The following is an 18,188-nucleotide window of genomic DNA, read 5'->3' as shown; positions in this document are numbered from 1 at the left end:
CACAAAATTTCAGTTGTGAAAGATAAAATATTTCTAAAGATCTAAATTGCACAATGATGTGAATACACATAACATTACTAAATTGTACACTTTAAAATGTTTAAGATGGTTTTTTAAAAAAGGAAAAGGCTGTGAGGTAGCTACACAGTTTTAAAGATGCTGTTAATGAACATTATGGACAATTCACGGTGTGGCTAGTTGGTAACACTTCAGCTGATTTTCTTTATGAGATGGAAAAAAAAATCAGCAAAATAAGGGCATATCTTCAGTTCATTTAGAAGTCAGCATCCAAGGTAAAAGAATTCTCTGTTGGACTTGACATCACTCCCATCCTCTGATACTCGCCTACTCTCTTCTCAAAGAAGTTAGTCTTTCCTTCCAGTGAAATATTCTCCATAAAGTCAAATGGGTTCTCTACTCTGAAAACCTTGCTAAAACCCAGTTCCAGCATAAGTCTGTCTGCCACAAACTCAATGTATTGCTTCATTAGAGTGCAATTCATCCCAATGAGCTTCACAGGCAAGGCCTCAGTGAGGAACTCCTGTTCTATCCGAACAGCATTGATAATTATTTCTCTTACTCTCTCCTCTGATGGTTTGTGTACCAGGTGTTTGAACATCAGGCAAGCAAAATCACAGTGTAAACCCTCATCTCTGCTGATAAGTTCATTGGAAAATGTGAGGCCAGGCATCAGTCCTCGTTTCTTGAGCCAGAATATCGATGCAAAAGAACCGGAAAAGAAGATGCCTTCCACTGCAGCAAAGGCTACGACACGTTCACCATAGGTAGCCTCTTTGTCCCCAATCCAGCGCAAGGCCCAATCTGCCTTCTTCTTGACACAAGGCATCGTTTCAATGGCATTGAAGAGAAATTCCCTTTCTTTGGGATCTTTTATGTAAGTGTCAATAAGAAGACTATACATTTCAGAATGTATGTTTTCCATGGCAATTTGGAAGCCATAGAAACAGCGGGCTTCTGTAATCTGGACTTCTTGGCTAAATCGCTCCACCAAGTTTTCATTTACTATGCCATCGCTTGCTGCAAAGAAAGCCAGAACATGGGATATAAAATATCTCTCCTCGGGCTTCAGGGATTCCCAGCGCTGAATGTCCTTGGACAGGTCCACCTCCTCGGCGGTCCAGAAGGAAGCCTCCGCCTTCTTATACATCTGCCAGATACCATGGTACTCGATGGGGAAGATGACAAAGCGGCGGGGGTTTTCTCTCAGCAGCGGTTCATCCTCCACGCCGGGGGCAGCTGCTTTAGTTTTCGGCTCCGCGGGCTCCTGGAAGATCCTCCTCGCGGTCTTGCTGGCCAGGACGCGGGTCCCGCTCAGGGCTGGCGGCGTGTTCTCCTTGTCGACCAGGCTTAGCCCCTTCAGCGGCGAGAGCTGCAGCTGCTGCGGGTTCGTGATGGGCGCGAGCGGGATGCGGACGGAGAGCATAGTGGCGGCGCAGCGAAGTACAGCAACAGAGCAGAACAGGATGGCTGGGACGCGAAGCACCTCACAACCAGTCCTGTTTATTTATAGTGCTGGTAGTATCACCTTTTGCCAGCAGGCCTGGCTGGCTGTGACTTATCATAGCAGTGACAATGGCAGTCTTGACTTTAAAGTGAGGGGTGACCCTTTAGTGAGCTTGGCACAGCAGGATTAAACAGTCTTTTAACCAGCACAGGCAATTGAAAGATGCAGCCTCACTGCTTCAACGCACATTTTAATGTTTACTTAAATATAAAACTGGCACTTTACAAACAAATAAACGTTGTTTGTACTCACAAGGTAATAATAGCTTGATTTATTTGGTTTCTACACCAAATACAAAGCATTCTGACCACTAATGGGAGCCAATTCACAGTTCACTAAGTGACTAAAGTAAGTTAAACTTGTGTAGACTAAGCATGTAATTTCTAAGTTTTATTTTAATGGATTGAAATACTCGTTAACCAACTTTAAAGTCAGTCCCGTGTATAGCTAGATATTAGTCTGTTAGTGCCAGATAGAAGACAGGTTGTGTTTTTATCCTGTGGCTTGGGTAGTGTCCTGAGATTCTCTGTGCCATCTGAGTAGTGTTGTGGGTTAAAGGAATCTCTCAGGACAAGGAGCTTCTTAAGTTAAATCATTAGGAATTTAGGCATGATCTGGGCCTTCATATGTGTAAGAAGCCATTTCATCTTATTTCTCACTGTATTTTCCTCAACTTCTAGTTGATAAAAAATTCTTGAAGAGTTTTCATATGTGGGATCTAAGGTAGTACTGTAAAATTTCAAGTCATCCTTAAACAAAGTGACCCACCTAAGATCTTGCCCCTGTTAAGTGATGAAATCAACTAGAGGTGGTTCCTACAAGTTGTTGTTTATTCTAGTTTTGTTTGTAAGTAGGTTGTGTGAGTTAATTCATTTATATTTACTATGTCTTTTTTTTTTTTTTTTGAGACGGAGTCTTGCTCTGTTGCCCAGGCTAGAGTGCAGTAGTGCGATTTCGGCTCACTGCAACCTCCGCCTCCTGGGTTCAAGCAATTCTCCTGTCTCAGCCTCCTAAGTAGCTGGAACTGCAGGTATGTGCCACCACACCTGGCTAATTTTTGTATTTTTAGTAGAGACGGAGTTTCACTATATTGGTCAGGCTGGTCTTAAACTCCTGACCTCAGGTGATCCGCCCACCTGGGCCTCCCAAAGTGCTGGGATTACAGGCATGATAAACAAATATTCTTAATAGGGCTACTTTGAATTAATTTGCCTTTATGTTTGGGAGAAGAAAGCTGAGACATTGCAAGAAAGATGATGAGAGATAAATGTTGATCTTTTGGCCCCATTTGTTCATTGTATTCGCTATTTGAACATTGTCCTGTTCTATTGTTAGTTTTCTTCTTCATTTATTGTATAGTCAATTTTTAAATGTCTGTAATATGATACATTTTCCTATCTTAAGTTATTGTTACCTAAAGTTAATCCAGATTACATTGTCCTTATACTTGTACAACATTAAAATGAAAGGCTTTGCTTTGCATTGTGAGGTTCAGGCGGAAGTTGGAATCAGGTTTTAGGGTTCTGTGTCTCATTAGCTGAATAATGTGAGGATTAACTTCTGCCAACTCAGACCATTTCCTGATCAGTTGAAAGGGAAGCAAGTATTTCAATCTCAAAATTGAGTAATGCACAAGTGTTAAGTGATTAAAATAAAACTGTTCTTATGTCAAAAAAAAAAAAAAAAAAAAAAAAAAAAGGAAAAGGCATAGGAATAAATTTCATGACCTAGGACTAGTTAATGGTTTCTTAAACATGACATCAAAACCACAAGTAACAAAAGAAAAAATAGATAAAATGGACTTCATCCAAAGTAAAAACATTTGTGCCTCAAAGAGTACCATCAAGAAAGTAAAGGACAACCCATAGAATGGGAGAATATTTCTGCAAATTATATCTTGTAAAGCATTTTTATCTGGAATATATAAAGAATTCTTACAACTCAATGACAAAACACAAACCGGTTAAAAATTACTAAGTGTTGAGTAACATTGCTCCAAAGAAGATATACAAGTGGCAAATAGGTACATGAAAGAGGTTCAACATCATGGAAACACAAATGCAACTGTGATGAGATGCAGCTTCATAACCACTAGGATGACTTTATCAAAAAGAGAGTTGATAGTAAATGTTGGCTGGAATATGGAGAGACGCTGGGACCCTCACACAGCTAGTGGGTATATAAAATGGTTCATGTACACTGGAAACAGTCCGGCACCTTCTGAAATGGTTAAACATAGAGGTTCCATATGGCCCATCAATTTCACTCTTAGGTATGTAGCCATGAGAAATGGAAACATACATCCCCAGAAAACCTTGTACACAAATGTTCTGAGAAGTATAATTCACAATAGCCAAAAAGTGAAAACAACTCAAATGTTCTTAACTGATAAATGGATAAATTTTAGTATATCCATTAATGGAATATTATTCAGCAACAAAAAGGTTTGATGTAATGATACATACAAAAAATGTGGATGACCTTGGAAATATTATTCTAAGTGAAAGAAGACAGATATGAAAGACACATATTGTATGTTCCATTCATAGGGCATCATGTGACACTGAAGTTAGAATCCAAGTGAGCTACAAAAGGGCAGCCACCTGGATCAAGTCCATCCTGGCAGCTGTCAGAAAGCACAGCATGCTCACTAACGGGGACCGGCCTTACTCATGGTGTCAGATGGAGTTTCCCAGGAGGCCATGGCTTCTTCAGGGATCTGTCACCCAGTGGTGAACGGAGGGGTCTCTGGAGACAAACTGGCCTGGGGCAGCACCAGCTGCGCTGGTTCCCAGATAGTGACCTGGGTGCGTAAGCAGGGAGGCCAAGTAGACTGAGAGCCTCAGCACACCCCCAACACCCACTGTGAGCAAGCTGTATGGCTTCCCCAAGCGTGGATGTGACGACATCATGGGTATTTACAGATTCCCTTTCACTGCGTCCCAGGCTCTCCTGGTTCATGTGTGATACACTGCACTTGGGGTGGAGGTGCACTGACAGTTGCAAAGGGCCAAGCCTTTCTTTCCCGTGGCTCTGATGCACGGTTTCCAGATACCAGTCAGGAAGGAAGTTCTTGAGATTATGGACCTTGTCCTAGTCACATAGGGCTGCTAGGATAAAGTGCCATAGACTTGGGGGTGGTGCCACATATTAAAAAAACAAATGTATTTGTCACAGTCTGGAGAATGGAGGTCCGAGGTTAGCATCCCAGTGTGGTGAGATCCTGGTGAGGGCTCTCTTCCTGGCTTGCAGATGGCCGCCTTCTCACTGTGTCCTCGTGTCAGGGAGAGAGAGAGCTCTGGGGTCTCTGCTTCTTACCAGGGCCCTAATCCCATCATTAGGGCCCCACCCTCATGGTCTCTTCTAACCCTGAATAACTCCCAAAGGTCACATCTCCAAATACCATCACGTTGGGGGTTAGGGCTTCAACACAGGAACTGGGCGGGGGGTAGGAGGGCGACGTGTGTTCAGTCTGCCAGAGCCCCCAGTCAACCCCACTGTGCCCGTTTAGGGGCAGATTGTAGGGCTCAGGTGGGACACAGAGGTGGAGGAAGCACAAGTTCTGCCTCCGAGGAATGGTTCAGCCAAAACAAGGACAGGGACTGTGGGATAGACAACAGCCAGTGGGGTAACCAGCAGGAGCCCCAGGGTGTCATTTCACCCTTAGGTGAGGAAGTTGGCTGGGCACCCACACACACCAGAGTATGGACCATGTTCCCTTCAAACAAGGCTCATTTAACTTTCCTAACTCCTGCAAAGGGGCAGTGCTACCTTATCTCCTGAGGATGGCCCTGAATGTAGAGGAGTCACGGGAGCTGCCCACATCACCCACCAGTGACTCTTCACTCCCCACATTTTCCCCGAGGGCCTGATGTGCACTGAGCTGGGGAAGCCCTGCCAAGATAAACTCTCCTTCCTAAAGGCCACAGAGGACGGCAGGCCTCCAACACTGCCCACGTCGAACAGAGGGGAGGGGGCAGAAGGGCATCTGTCTGGCTGACTGCTGTGTTCTGTGGGTAGAAGGGGCCAGAGAGGACCCAAACATGGCTCCCTTTGTCACTTGACTGAGGGGCCAGGCCACTGTGTGCCAGACCATTTTGCCCCACCAGCCTCTGCTGCTGGGCCAGCCCCCAGCGCCATGACCACAGCTCTGCATGCAGGCAGTGCTGGGACCAGCGCCCTGGCAATCACAGGGGTCCTGAGCCAAAAAGGGCCCTGGTGGAGGAATCAGAACTCAGACTGTGGAGAAGAAGGTGTTGGCCAGGAGGGAACCAGGGCGGGTGCTGGGTCCTGTCCATGCTGGGATCTGAGATTCTAAGAGGTGGGTTAGGGGTAAGGGGGGCAGAAGTTGGCTCTGGGGTGAGGGGAGTTCAGCAGAGACTGGGAGGACAGGACAACCTGGGAAAGAGCAGAGTGTCCTCCCCAGCCTCAGTCCCTCTCCTGATGTAGTCCTCATCTCACTCACAGACTCTGGAAGTCTCCCTTCAGCGAACACCTAGCCCCCGACTCCCAGGGCACTTCCCAGACAGCCAATGCCACATCCCAGGCAGGCCCTGCTCCGCCCTTGGGGTCTGCGCCTGGCAGAAGGGTGGCTGACCCTCAACCCATCTCAGCCTGGGCCCCAGTTCCCCTGGTCCTGGAACTAGCAGATACCCACCCTGTGCCTGGTGGGCTGGTCATGCTTGTCCCCATTGATGATGGTGTATTGGGAGGGAACTGTCTTAGATACCAATGTAAATCTGTGTCGACATCAATTCCACACAAGTTCAGTCATCATACGGGAAGGGAATCATAGCTGTGGGGGGCTCCATGGAGGACCCTGAGGGCCCCTGAGGCCAGTCCCTGTGGCCACAGCAAGGAGCATCTGCTTCAGCTAGTTGGACAAGACTCTCTCCTGCCCAGAAACAGGCAAAGGGACTTCCCCTGCTCCCCATCCATCGTTGTATCCCAAACACACCCATGTGGACGGTCACCTCAACGTCTCCACTCAGCCCAGTGCCCGTGCTCTTCCTGATGAGGATTAAGCAGGAGCGGCTGCCTCTCCCCATGTTCATGTTGCAGACGGCTGCCTTCTCCTCAGCTCCCACTGAGCAGAACAAGAGCCAACCAGGTCTCCCCAATCCCAGGATTTTCTGGGGATACTGATAACGATGGGAGGTTCCAAGAAGCCTCCCGAATGCAGGCAGGGCTTTATGAGTGGGTGGTGGGAGGGATCAGGGCGTCCTTGGCATCTGTCAGTCCCTGGAGCAACTGAAGGGGCTCCCCACACCAGGGGGAAAAAGTGGGGCCAGCCCCTGTGGGTTCCCAGTGCCTGGCATCTCCCAGTTCCTCTGCCCACCCTCACAGATACCCTCCACGGAGCAGCACAGTCCCGAGGACAGAGGCAGCAGCCCTGAGAGCATTTTCCAACACAACTACATTTATTCACATTTACACATAAGACTCCCAAGGCACTGCTTCCCACCCCCCAGCCCCTTCCCCCCAGGACCTCCCTTCCTGCCCTCCCCCATTCAGCCACCCTCTCCCTCCTCTCCCCTCCCTCCCTGCCGTACCCATTCAGCCACACTCTCCCTCCTCTCCCCTCCCTCCCTGCCCTCCCCATTCAGCCACCCTCTCCCTCCCCTCCCCTCCCTCCCCTACCCTCCAAAGCTAAGGCCCAGCAAGATCAGCATTGGGGAGGAAGAAGCTTTTGACTGCTTTGGGGCATCGGATGCCAAACCCCCACCCTTGGGGACTGGCACCAGAAAACCTGCCCGGAAGCCCCTATTGGCTACAATGCCGCTTCTTCTTCTTCCTGGAGACCAAAGGGTCACCCTTTCTCTTTTGAGACTGTGAGGGGCCACCCAGCCCCCAAGCCAGGGATTCCTCCCCAGAGACTCTGAGCCCAGGCCCTGGGTGGGTTGTCTTTTCGGCAGGGGATGCGCTTCTGAAGAGAGGTCGCTTCTTGGACTTTGTGGCAGGAGAGGCTGCTAGGCTGAGGCCTCTTCTCGGAGCAGATGGGGACTGAAGAGTTCTCTGGGGTCCCCACTTTTCTGGGCTGAGAAGGCCTGACTCAGGGACAGGGCTCTGGGGTAGCCACCAGGGCAGCAGCTTATGATGGGAACCCAAGAAGAAGGCCAGGCTGGGGAGCTCCTCCTCCTCATTTGACCCCTGAGCCAGCCCGTTTGACTCCCTGACAGGAGATCCTCCAGGGATATCAAAGGTGTCCTTGGTCCCCAGGCCAGGGCAGGTGGGTCTGTGGTCCTGGGGAGGAGAGGTTGGCCGGGCAGCTCTCAGCCCAGGGGAATCCTGACATCCTAAAAGCACAGCAGAGTCTTTGGACCTGGCCATGCCAGTTTGGGCTCTGCCTTGTCCCTGAGGGTCCCGGGCAGCCGTCTGGGGTGGGCAGGTTTCCATGCCAACCCCTTGTTGGGGGTCAGAGATGTCTCTCTCTGCTCCTTGGCCAGCTGCAAATTTAGAAGAACTTGAGTCCAACCGGGCCATGCCATGACTAGGGGCTGCCCTCACATGCTCTTTCTCCTTCAAGGATAGGAGGCGCTTCTCCACTAGCTGCGGAAGGAAAGGGGGCACTTACTGGCACTACCCTGGGTGTGAGCAGGGCCCAGGGTGGTGGAGACCAGGACACTTGGGCGGGAGGCAGGGAAGCCTGAGGCAGCTGGGCTTTATGTCAAAGGGAGAGGGTGTGGCTCTGCCGGGCATCCCGTTGGGCCTCACTGCAGCTTGCATCCTGACTCCCATCCCTGGCTCCTCTCCATCCTACTCCCTCTGAACCTGCATCTTCCCACCCCGGAGTGGCTCCCCAAGAAGCCCAGCATCCCCAGCAGGGTGGGGTTAGACAATCAGGTGGGCCTTGTGTGCTGGGTCCCTCCAGCCCCTGGAGTACCTGGGCAAGGGTGAGTCCTTCCTCCTGCTCCAGCTCCTGGCTTAGGGCCAAGAAATCCATCTGTGGATCTGGGGAAAGCACTTCTTCCAGGAATCGGGGGTGAATGACGGCCTCCACCTGGAAACAGAAGGAAGAAGGCGTGAACTTCCTGCACAGGGAGTAACCCGGAGCCAAGGACACCCAGAAGAGATGCAGAAAGCTGCAAGCACCTCGTCCCCACCCTCGTGGGGCTGTCTCACATCATGGCGACTACCAGCTACAGACACAGACCGCAGACCTGGTAGCATACGCACACACAGACAGAGACACACAAACCACACACAGGCACACAAACAGACCCACATACGGCACAGGAAAAGACACAGACACAGCATACACACTCCACACTCACACCCACACAGACACACAAAGAAAGACACACGGTAACAAATCACAGACACAAACACACAGCAACACACAGACACACACAGTCACGTACACAGACACTCAAATCCATGGAAATACACGCACTGCTGAGTAACTAAGGAACAGAGCTTAATTCTAAGGACCTGGGAGTGCTACCCCCTGGAATCCTGCAGACCCCAGCACTCCAGGCCAGCCCACCTTGGTGACAAAGTCCTTCTGGGAACACAGCTTGTCAATGTAGCTCAGGAGGCCCGGGTCTGGGGATGTCCAGTCCTCTTCCTGTGGCTGCTTCACTTCGCCCTCTTCCCGTTGTTTCTCGGGCTCCCCTGTGGCCCCGAGGGGAGGCCCCAGCAGCTCCTCCATGATGTCCACATACTCCTGCACCACTTCTGGAGGAATCTCCTCGGGGACCTTGGTCTCCGCTGGCCTCTGGGGCCTGGGTGGTGGCAGGCGGGCCTTGGTCTCTGCTCGCCGGTGGGGCCTGCGTGGTGGCAGGCGGGCCTTGGTCTCCGCTGGCCTCTGGGGCCTGGGTGGTGGCAGGCAGGCAGTCGGGGCCTTGGGGCCAGCCTTGCTGGGAAGGTACACTGAGGCAGAGAGGGAGGAGGATGGGTGTGGTGAGGGCCACTCCTCCTGCCTGCACCACACAGGGGAGGGCAGGGCTTGGGGATGTGAAGTAGGTCCCAGGTGGGTCAGGACCACCTGAACCACAGCACCCCCGGAGGAGGCAGGAGGGGCACATGTGAGACAGCATCGCGTGGGAGGAAGTTTGGAGCCATCAATATGCTGTGTACTCTCCTCACTCATCCCTGCTTCCTGGGCAGAGCATGTGTGGAAGTTTCGATGGGCGAGGAGAGAGAGTAGCTAGGAAACTTGACCAGGTCAATACCCAATGTATGCACCTGGAAGCTGTCCTGTTGGAGGGAGAAGATCTCCCTCTTGAAGGGAAGCATGTGGTGTGGGCACGGTGGCCTCCCTTGGCCCGTTTGGCCTTTGCCATGGCTCCTGTGGGAATGTGGGAAGCCATACCTGGCTGCTTGTCCACCTCAGGGGCTGGAAGTCCTTGAGGTTCAAGCCTCGGTGGGGCTGGAGGAGGCAGGCACTGGGGCCCCTTCATCAGTTGCGATTTCTGAAGCTGCATCTCCTCCTCAGCCTCAAACTCCAGGAACCTGGGGGTGAAGGAGGCCCAGGCTGTGCTGAGAGGGTCCAGGCCCCCTTTCCCCAGGACCAGGCAGCGGCCGAGGGCAGGGATGGGAGGAAGTGCCTCCGGTGGACTGTCCAGCCCTTCACTAGGTGCCATCCCCCAGTCCCAGGAGGGAGCTGCTCCCAGAATTCTGGGCTCAGCCTCCCTCACCCGGCCCCTGTAGAGCCCATGGCATCAACGGGGCTTCCTGACTCAAGTCAGGGCCACGATGTCCAGGAGGGTCCCAGGGGATCCCTCCTCCAGGTTTCAGCTGGCCAGGGGTGGGGTTGATGGCAGAAGGCGTCAGGGATGATGCCCAGATGCAGGAGTCCTGAGGTTGGGACTGTGGGCCCCTCAAAGATAAGCCAGGGCCACAAGGCCTGGGAGACCAATGATCAGGAAGAAGCACAAGCTGAGCCCAGAGGACAGGGCGCCTTTCCCCTGAGGCTGCTGGCTGTCTGTCTTCACGGAGGGGACTGCCCAGGAGCAAAGGCGGTCAGGCCAGAGATGGGGCTCACGGTGTCCTGGGCACAGGTCTCCCCGACCCAACTCCCTGGTCGGGCTGGGATGGGAGAAAACCGACTTCTGGCCACTGCTGTGAGGAGCCTGCACCCCACTCTTGTCTATAGTCACTAGCAGCCCTTCTCCCCATTCCCACAGCTGGAAGTGACCCACTTTGGGCTGCGATGCTGGCTGCTCCCGCCATGACCTCCAGTGTCAAGGCAGGGGTAGGCCCCAGGCCAGGCAGGGCTGCTTCCCAATAGTGAGGACTGAGACCCCAGAGCACTCTAGGTGGTAGGAGCAGCTTCCTGAGGGAGCCAGGGGCCCAGAGCGTCTTGTGTTTGTCCACATCCCCCTCATGCTCCACGCTGAGAAGCCACCACGGCCACCAGGCCTCTGTCACTCACTCTCACACTGCCATGCGGGCCCTGCCCCAAGGACCCCAGACTCACTTTTCCGCCATCTCGTAGAAGATCATCCGGTCAAAGTTGCTTGTGTGCTGCCATTCCCGCACGGCCCGCCACAGTCCCTCCTCCAGGCTCATGGTGGGCTTCCGCCGGGCCAGGGATCGGAGAACTGGGCTGTAAACCAGTGCAGTCAGTCCCAGTCTATAAGCCCACCCTTCATCCCAAGCCCACCTGGTCCCAACACCTGGCCCCTGTCCTCCCCACACCTGTCCTGCCATGTCCCTGTCCTGTTCTCCCCCAGGTGGGCTCCTCAGGCCCCAGGACACGACTGCAAGATCAAACATCAACACAAGCTACCAAGTGGCCTCTCCGACTGCCTCTCGGGTCCTCAGTGTTGAGAAGTGAAGTCAGTACTATGGGTGGAACATGTGTGCCCCCAACATTTCTGTGCTGAAGCCCTCAGGGCCAGTGTGTCAGTATTTGGAGGCAATCAGGGTCAGAGCAGGTCATGAGCGTGGGTCCCAGTCATGGAATGGGAGCCCTGATAAGGCCAGGAGGAGATGCCAGGGCTCTTCCTCTCAGCCACAAGGGGACACAGCCAGAGGCAGCTCTCTCCAGCCAGGAAGAGGACCCTGACCAGACACCCAATCTGCTGTCACCTTGATCTGGGACTTCTGGCCTCTGGAACTGGGAGACATGAATGTGTCTTGATAAAGCACCCAGTCTATGGGATTTGTTATGGCGGAGCCTGAGCTGAATGAGACAGTGTGCACACAGAATGACCTGGGAGCGAGGGTTAAAGTGCAGGTTCCAGGGCCCCAGGACTGAGTATTTAACCACCTTCCTGGGGACTCTGGAGTAAGGCAGCCCCTGGGGACGCAGCCTCAGGGTCCTGGAGCATGAGGAGCAGGAGCACACGTCCAGAACCAAAGCAGAGCCGTGTCCAAGCCCACTGCAAGCAGCCAGGTACAGCTTCCCACATTCCCACAGGAGACATGGCAAAGGCCTGTGAGCCTGGGGCAGCTCCACTCCAAGAATCAGGGTCCCCAGTGCACCGGGACTCCGCTCCAAGGGGGAATGCAACCAGTTCCAGGGTGCGGGGGAAGTGAGATTGTTGGGGATGAAGATGGGGTCACCTTTCACCTACACCCCAGGCAGGGAACTTCCCTAGGGGAACGGCCAGTGTGTTGCAAGGTGGATGTGCTCAAGCTCCCGTTTGCTCATCAGTGGGAAACACAGGGTCACAGAGGCACCGCAGTGTGGAGAGAGGTTGGGACTGGGAATGAAACCACAAACTCTTCCAGATGCTGACGTTGCTGCCTCACAGTCACCACAGTCCACGGCCCTGGGCTGCTGGGCATGTGGTGCACTCAGAGCTATCACTGGAGCCTGTGGCTTTGGGGAGTTCTCTCCTAGATGGCCTAGTCCTGATAATGATAGTAATGGGGACGGTAATCATAATTGCTATCATGTAATGTGTCATAGCATGTTCCAGGCACTGTGCTATGCATGTCATATGTGAGCTCAAGTCATCTCTTCACCATCCCCTGAATGAAGCATCATTGTCCCTTTTTCTGGGAGGGATTGAGGGTGAAGATGCAAATACCTGCCCAGCATCGACCCCAGTGTGGGGCCCAAGACCATCCCCCTGTGAAGGCTCCACCACCGCTGTGCTAACTGGACCTCGGCAGAACTGCGGGCATGTACCAGGTTCCATCTGGGCCCTGCAGCTCCTCCTCCCAGCCTGATGTGATGTGCTCCTGGCCATCAATACTGGGTTCAAGGGGAGGCACTGGGGTGTGTACTCAAAGACCTAAACCCAAACCGTAGCTCACGTCACACCAGAAACCCTCTCTGACCTGGGCCTTCTGTAAACATTGTTGTGAAAATTATTGAAAGTAAGGATTGACTGGACTCATGGGACAGTGACGGGCAGTTGAGATGAGGCCCCTGACAGTCTGTCCTGAGCCGCAGGCAGATTAATGTTGTTGAAAAGGTACCTTCCCATAGTGCAACCCATCACCCTCACAACCGCCCTGCAAGCTCCCCTGAACAGCGGATGAACAAGCTCTCCTGTCCATCCAGCAGCCTCTTTACATGTGAGCTGCAGGATGAGCTCCTGTGCCCCGAGGGCACTCACATGAGGAAGCAGGAAAGTGCTTCGGTGTCAGGACTCTGGGGAAGGTGCCTCCGGGCCAGGGGCTTGTAGTGCTGCCAGAGTCGGAAGTTCTCATAGACACTCTTGGGGTTACAGGAGTTGTCCGGCGGGGACTTAGCCTGGGAGGAAGCCAGGCTGCCCTCTCCATGAGCCCCTTGTGGGCATGGCCCAGTATTCGCTGGAGACACGATGGGGGGCATCTGGGCAACTGGTGGTGGTGGTGGTGGAAGAGGAAGGCCCTGGGACCAGCCTCCCTCACAGGCCTGGGTGCCCCCAACCACCTGGGCAGCCATAACAGGCACCACAGGAGTAGCTGCCAGGAGTAGGGGAGGCGGACACACGACACCTCCACAGAGGGTGCCTGGAGCCTGCCAGACGAGGGGGGCCTGAGTTAGGACCAAGGTCTGCGCCTGAGGGGCCTTCACAGGCCCCACCTCTGTCCTCATCTGGACAAAGACGTTGGAAGCCGCGGCCCCACTTGGGCCGTGGCCATCCTGTCCTGCCACCAGAGATGTGCTGGGGAAGGCAGGCAGCACCAGTGGGCCTCCTGTAGGAACCCCTGCAGTCATGAGGGGTGGCCCCTGTGCTGGGCCGGGAGCAGGTGTGGCGAAGGGCAGAGTTGTGAACACAGACAGGGAGGTGCCAGGGTTGATGGTCACGCCTGGTCCCAGCACTGGGTATGCTGTGGAGACAAAGGAAAGAGGTGAATGAGCTGGGGTCGCCAGGTCTACACTAGTCACTGGGGAATCAGAGGGGAGTCCCAACAGCTGAGGGCATGTGACAGGGAAACTCTGCAGCATGTAAGTGTCCCTGAGTGTGCATCAGATGCTCTATTCCTCCACGGGAGAGTCACTCCACTAGAGAGCCTGGCCCCGGACACCAAGACTCCCTGACCCCTGTCCCCCTAGAAGCAACAGCTAAGCCTTCGCTGCCCGAGGGTCTCCCTCGGGTGTCCCTGGCAGACCCTGTCAGCCTCACAGGATCTCCCAAGCCATGGGTCAGGGATGAGTCTCTCAGCAGCTTGGTGGTCCTCAGCGTGCTCAGCAACAGGTGAGGGGCCTACCCCAGGGCAGTGCCTGGCACTCAGAAGGCCGACAGGAAGTTAGGAGCTTCCGAATATTATGGCTCCATCTCCTCTTCAATCTTCCTTTTCCTGAAGCTCTTGTAAACCCCTGTCTTTCCTAGCTCAAACACAACAAAAGAAAACCACTGGATGGAAATCTTTCCCAAGCCAGTGCCCTACGAACCCTGAAGATAATCCATAACTCGTCATGCCCAGCATACAAGTGATTGTCCTGGCACCACCAACAGCAAGTGCTAAAGAGGGGTCAGATTTGGGCCACCCTTTCCTCAGTGCTTGATGGTCCCAGCTGCCACTCAGGAAGCTCTCTTCCCAGGGAGAGGTCTGAGAGGCAGTGGTGGAGTCCCCTGAGATAGTGTCACTGCACAGCCAGCAACAGCTGCACACGATTAGAACACAGCCAGCAAATGGTGAGCAGCAGGGCTATCAGGGGAGGTGTCTAGGCATTTTCACAGCTGCTGCTCAGGTGACAATAGGTAGTGGGATAAGGAGCCCATCTCTGGTCCTTCTCCTTTGAGCTCCCAATAACTGAACATAGTGGCCAACCAAGAACAAGAGGTTCTTGGGCCACGGGCCAGGGAAGGCAAAGTTGTCTGGAACTCATCTGTATTCACTAGCACCTCATGCAGTCTCTGGTCAAGGGGAATAAGGGACATAGCACATGCACCTCATCATTCAGGACGCACATCCTACCTTGAATAATAATATTAAGAGAACCATCTTCCTATTTGTGCGCTACTCTCATTCCTCTACTTCCTCTACTCAAGGAGTAGAGGAAGGAGTAGAAACCAGCCTTTCCAGACCCTTCCACTGAGAACCAGCAAGAATCCACACCTGTCCCCCATTCATGAGGCTGTATAAATGGAATAGGAGCAAATTCTTCATCTCCACAGTAACACAAAGTGCAGAGGACAGGCCATGAGCTAGCAGACAAGAGGAAGTGGGTCTGAAGACCTGAGCTTCCACAAAAGGGCAAGCAATTCAGAACGACTCAGGAAGCCCAGGCCCTGTGTTGCCTGAACTTCCCCATCTGCCCCCACCCCTGTTAAATCAAAGTCAACAGCTACCTGAACTGACAGAGAAGCCAACTCTGGGAGGGAGCTGAGAGGCTCCGGGCTGTGGCAGTTACAGTAGCCCCCAGCCTCGCCCACCCAGAGGTTGTCACTACAAGGTCTGTCACAGTCAACCCACCCAAGAGTTTTCCGGCTGAGACCACTTCTCCCCACTCCTCCCTAAGATCTAGAAAACTCCAGTCTAAATCCCTCTGAACACTATGGAAGGGCACCTTCCAGGTGTCTGAAGACACGGCATAGGACTCAGGCTTGCCTGTCATCCTCCCGGGGCCACCAGCACAACAAGATCCCACCACTCCCTACAAACACACAATGACATGACCTGTCTCCCTCTAGAAAGGATCAATCCATCCACTCCAACCTTTCCCCTACACGGTGTATTCCCCCAAGCATCTTGGTCCACCTCTAAGGATTCGTCCTCCCTAACCACAGACTCAGGGTGCCATGGCCATCCCCAGGTGTGATGTCCTTGGGGACATCCAGTGCTCCCTCCCTCAACATCAGCCCTATCAACTGTCCCCAGGGGCAGTGTCAAATTTGAATTCCCAAGGAGTTGAGGCATGGCAGACTTGGATAATGCCCCCATCCCTACAGGCTCACCTCCATTTGAAGCCATCCCCTCAGGCTGGGCACTGACCACCGCTGTCTGGCAGTTTCCGCAATGAGAAAAGTCAAGGGTAGGACCAAGAGAGTGATCTGGCTCAGCAGTTGCTCCTGAGTCCAAGTGGAGCAGGGAAAATTTGAAAGTAAATAGGTTTGGAACATAGGCCCCCAGACATTCTGCAGAGGGGGAGGGGCAGTGGGCAGCTGGTAGGGATGGGGGACATTCTGTGAAGGGCTTCAGCCATTAGGCAAGAACCTGAGTTTCCCTTCCAACTGGACGGCAGCAACACAGATGGTGTACATCTCTTTAGGCAACTTTCAAATTGTCCCGACTCACAGCAAAAGCTTACACCTGATTTCCCCTTTACTTCCATTCTTTATCCAGAGACCTACTTTTGTGCCAATCAACCCATGCTCCTTCCCACTTTGGCTCTTTCCCACTCTTGATGAATTTCAACAGGGGATGCACTTCCTGAACACAATTCAGAACATGTTTTCAGTCTGAAAACACAGGGGTTCTTAGGAAGGCAAGGGGACTGGGTTTTTGAAATCAGGATGGTCTCAGCTGATCCAGGCTATTAGGTGGTTGTCTGCTCATCATTGTTTTAGAAGCAATCCTTGTGCCCCCAGGTCATGTATGTTGCTAGAATCTCTGTCCACACCAGCAGGCCAGGCTTACTTCCCATCCCCTTTGCTGGAAAGCCTCAATCCAGGAAAGAGTGGCTATGCGACCTATAGCACCAAGACCAGAAATCCTTTCATTTTGTTTCCCAGCATACTGTTCCCAGCTCACTGTTGGCTTCATCATGTTCACCATACGTTCTTGCTGTTTGGAATCTAGTGTCATCGCACGTGCTCCTCTGCGTGGGAATTATTGTAGCCTGTCTTTAAAAAAACTTCATTCTCATTTTCACACTGAGAATCACAGTCCATTTATCAGCGTCAAAATGACAGGAAAGAACACTCATGTTCTGTGTTGTGAACAAGGGGAGTGTTAGGAAACCGGTCAAAGGAGATGAGGAGTGAGTACTCAGAGCACAGCAACAAAATCTTCCGAGACACACACGTCACTCCCTGCTGGGCGGGGTAATTTTGCACTGATTGGAGGGTGTTGGGGAATGGAAGAGGCCTTCAGCCAGACCGGTGCACATTGCTAACATTCACTGAAACACATCCTGTTGGCACTTACGAAGCGTTTACCCCTTTTGAAGACATTTGGACTCAAGAAGGCACAGTTGCAGGAAAATGTAACAGGGACCACACTGCAGGGGCAGGCGGTGGATTGCAAGTTTCAAGCCCAGGGTTCTCCCCTCCTTGCCCCAGTTGTGTGAGGTCATTTCCTAACTCCTATCCAATATGCTCATGAATTGTTGGTTTTGTCCCAACTCTAAACCTGAATGGTCCAGCAAGCATTTCTATGAAATGCCTCCACAGTGGCCACTGGGAGGGGAGTGACCTCCACATGGTGACTGCCTGTCTGGGTGCTACCAGGCCTTTTGTCCTCTGAGACAGAACTGTCTTCTTACATGTAGCCCTCTTCTGCTGTGCAACTCTATCTCGATCTTAGCTGAGAAGATCAACGGAGAGCAATTCAAGCAAAATCATGGTAAACTTGACAAAACAAAACAAAACAAACCATAAATGCTTTGGAGATCTTTCTGAGGACTACACCTTTTATCACGGGGCAAACTTAAATGATTTTCAACCAATAACTTCATCTAAGAGGGATGTTGAGACAAAAATATCATACTTAGAATTCTTGGTTGCTTCCTCCCTTGTCAAGTCAGTCAGCAGATGCTTTCTCAAGATTCGCACACACGGCTTTGATACAGGATTTGAATGAGTCTTTTTCTCACCAGTATACAAAAAATATACTGTGGAACAGTGTCTTGTCTCAATTCTGCAATCACTGCTGTACATGTCTGAAGTCCTAGACCCCAGGAGGATAGACAATCAAATTAGCCAAAGGTAATTTGTGAAGACTGACCATGGGAGGTGGTGGCTAGAAGTCCTCTGGCCGCTGCTCTCTGAGCATGCCCATAGAAAGTCCTGGGCTTGGATCCCCTGTTCAGAGGACACATGTTCTTCCACCCCATCAGGGAACAGTAGAGGAATGGCGGCTCCATGCTGTGTCCTGCCCAGCTCTCAGTCTCTGCACTTGAGGCCCTGGGCCAGCGTAGACGTGAAGGCTCTTCATTGTTATCACATGGAGACAGATGATAAGAATCCTGCAAATGAGCAGAAAGGATGTGACGATTAAAGTTTCTTCTGAAGCTATTACAAACTCAAGTCACTGAGTTGCTTCTCTACTAGTTTTTTCTTGCCCACTGGAATTCTGCACTGTGTTGCAGAGTCGGGGGTGGGGGAGTGTG

At 52.4% G+C, this 18,188-nt stretch overlaps 1 protein-coding gene and 1 pseudogene across 1 annotated transcript; both read right to left on the bottom strand.

Annotated features, from left to right (window-relative positions):
* Positions 1 to 135: 135 nt before the first annotated feature.
* Positions 136 to 1,520, bottom strand: LOC119627903 (ribonucleoside-diphosphate reductase subunit M2-like). Its single transcript, XM_038008949.2, has one exon. It carries the CDS (start codon positions 1,442 to 1,444, stop codon positions 275 to 277), a length of 1,170 nt encoding a protein of 389 aa, XP_037864877.2. The 5' UTR covers positions 1,445 to 1,520; the 3' UTR covers positions 136 to 274.
* Positions 1,521 to 7,288: 5,768 nt separating this feature from the next.
* Positions 7,289 to 17,932, bottom strand: LOC119627887 (NUT family member 2A-like; annotated as a pseudogene).
* Positions 17,933 to 18,188: the final 256 nt, after the last annotated feature.

The sequence above is a fragment of the Chlorocebus sabaeus genome, chromosome 9 (genome assembly GCF_047675955.1).
Source record: "Chlorocebus sabaeus isolate Y175 chromosome 9, mChlSab1.0.hap1, whole genome shotgun sequence".
NCBI lineage: Eukaryota > Metazoa > Chordata > Mammalia > Primates > Cercopithecidae > Chlorocebus > Chlorocebus sabaeus.
This window is presented reverse-complemented; position numbering and strand designations above follow the sequence as displayed.

Coding starts and splice junctions, on each gene's coding strand:
- LOC119627903 (XM_038008949.2), bottom strand. CDS start 1,444: ATGCTCTCCGTCCGCATCCCGCTCGCGCCCATCACGAACCCGCAGCAG.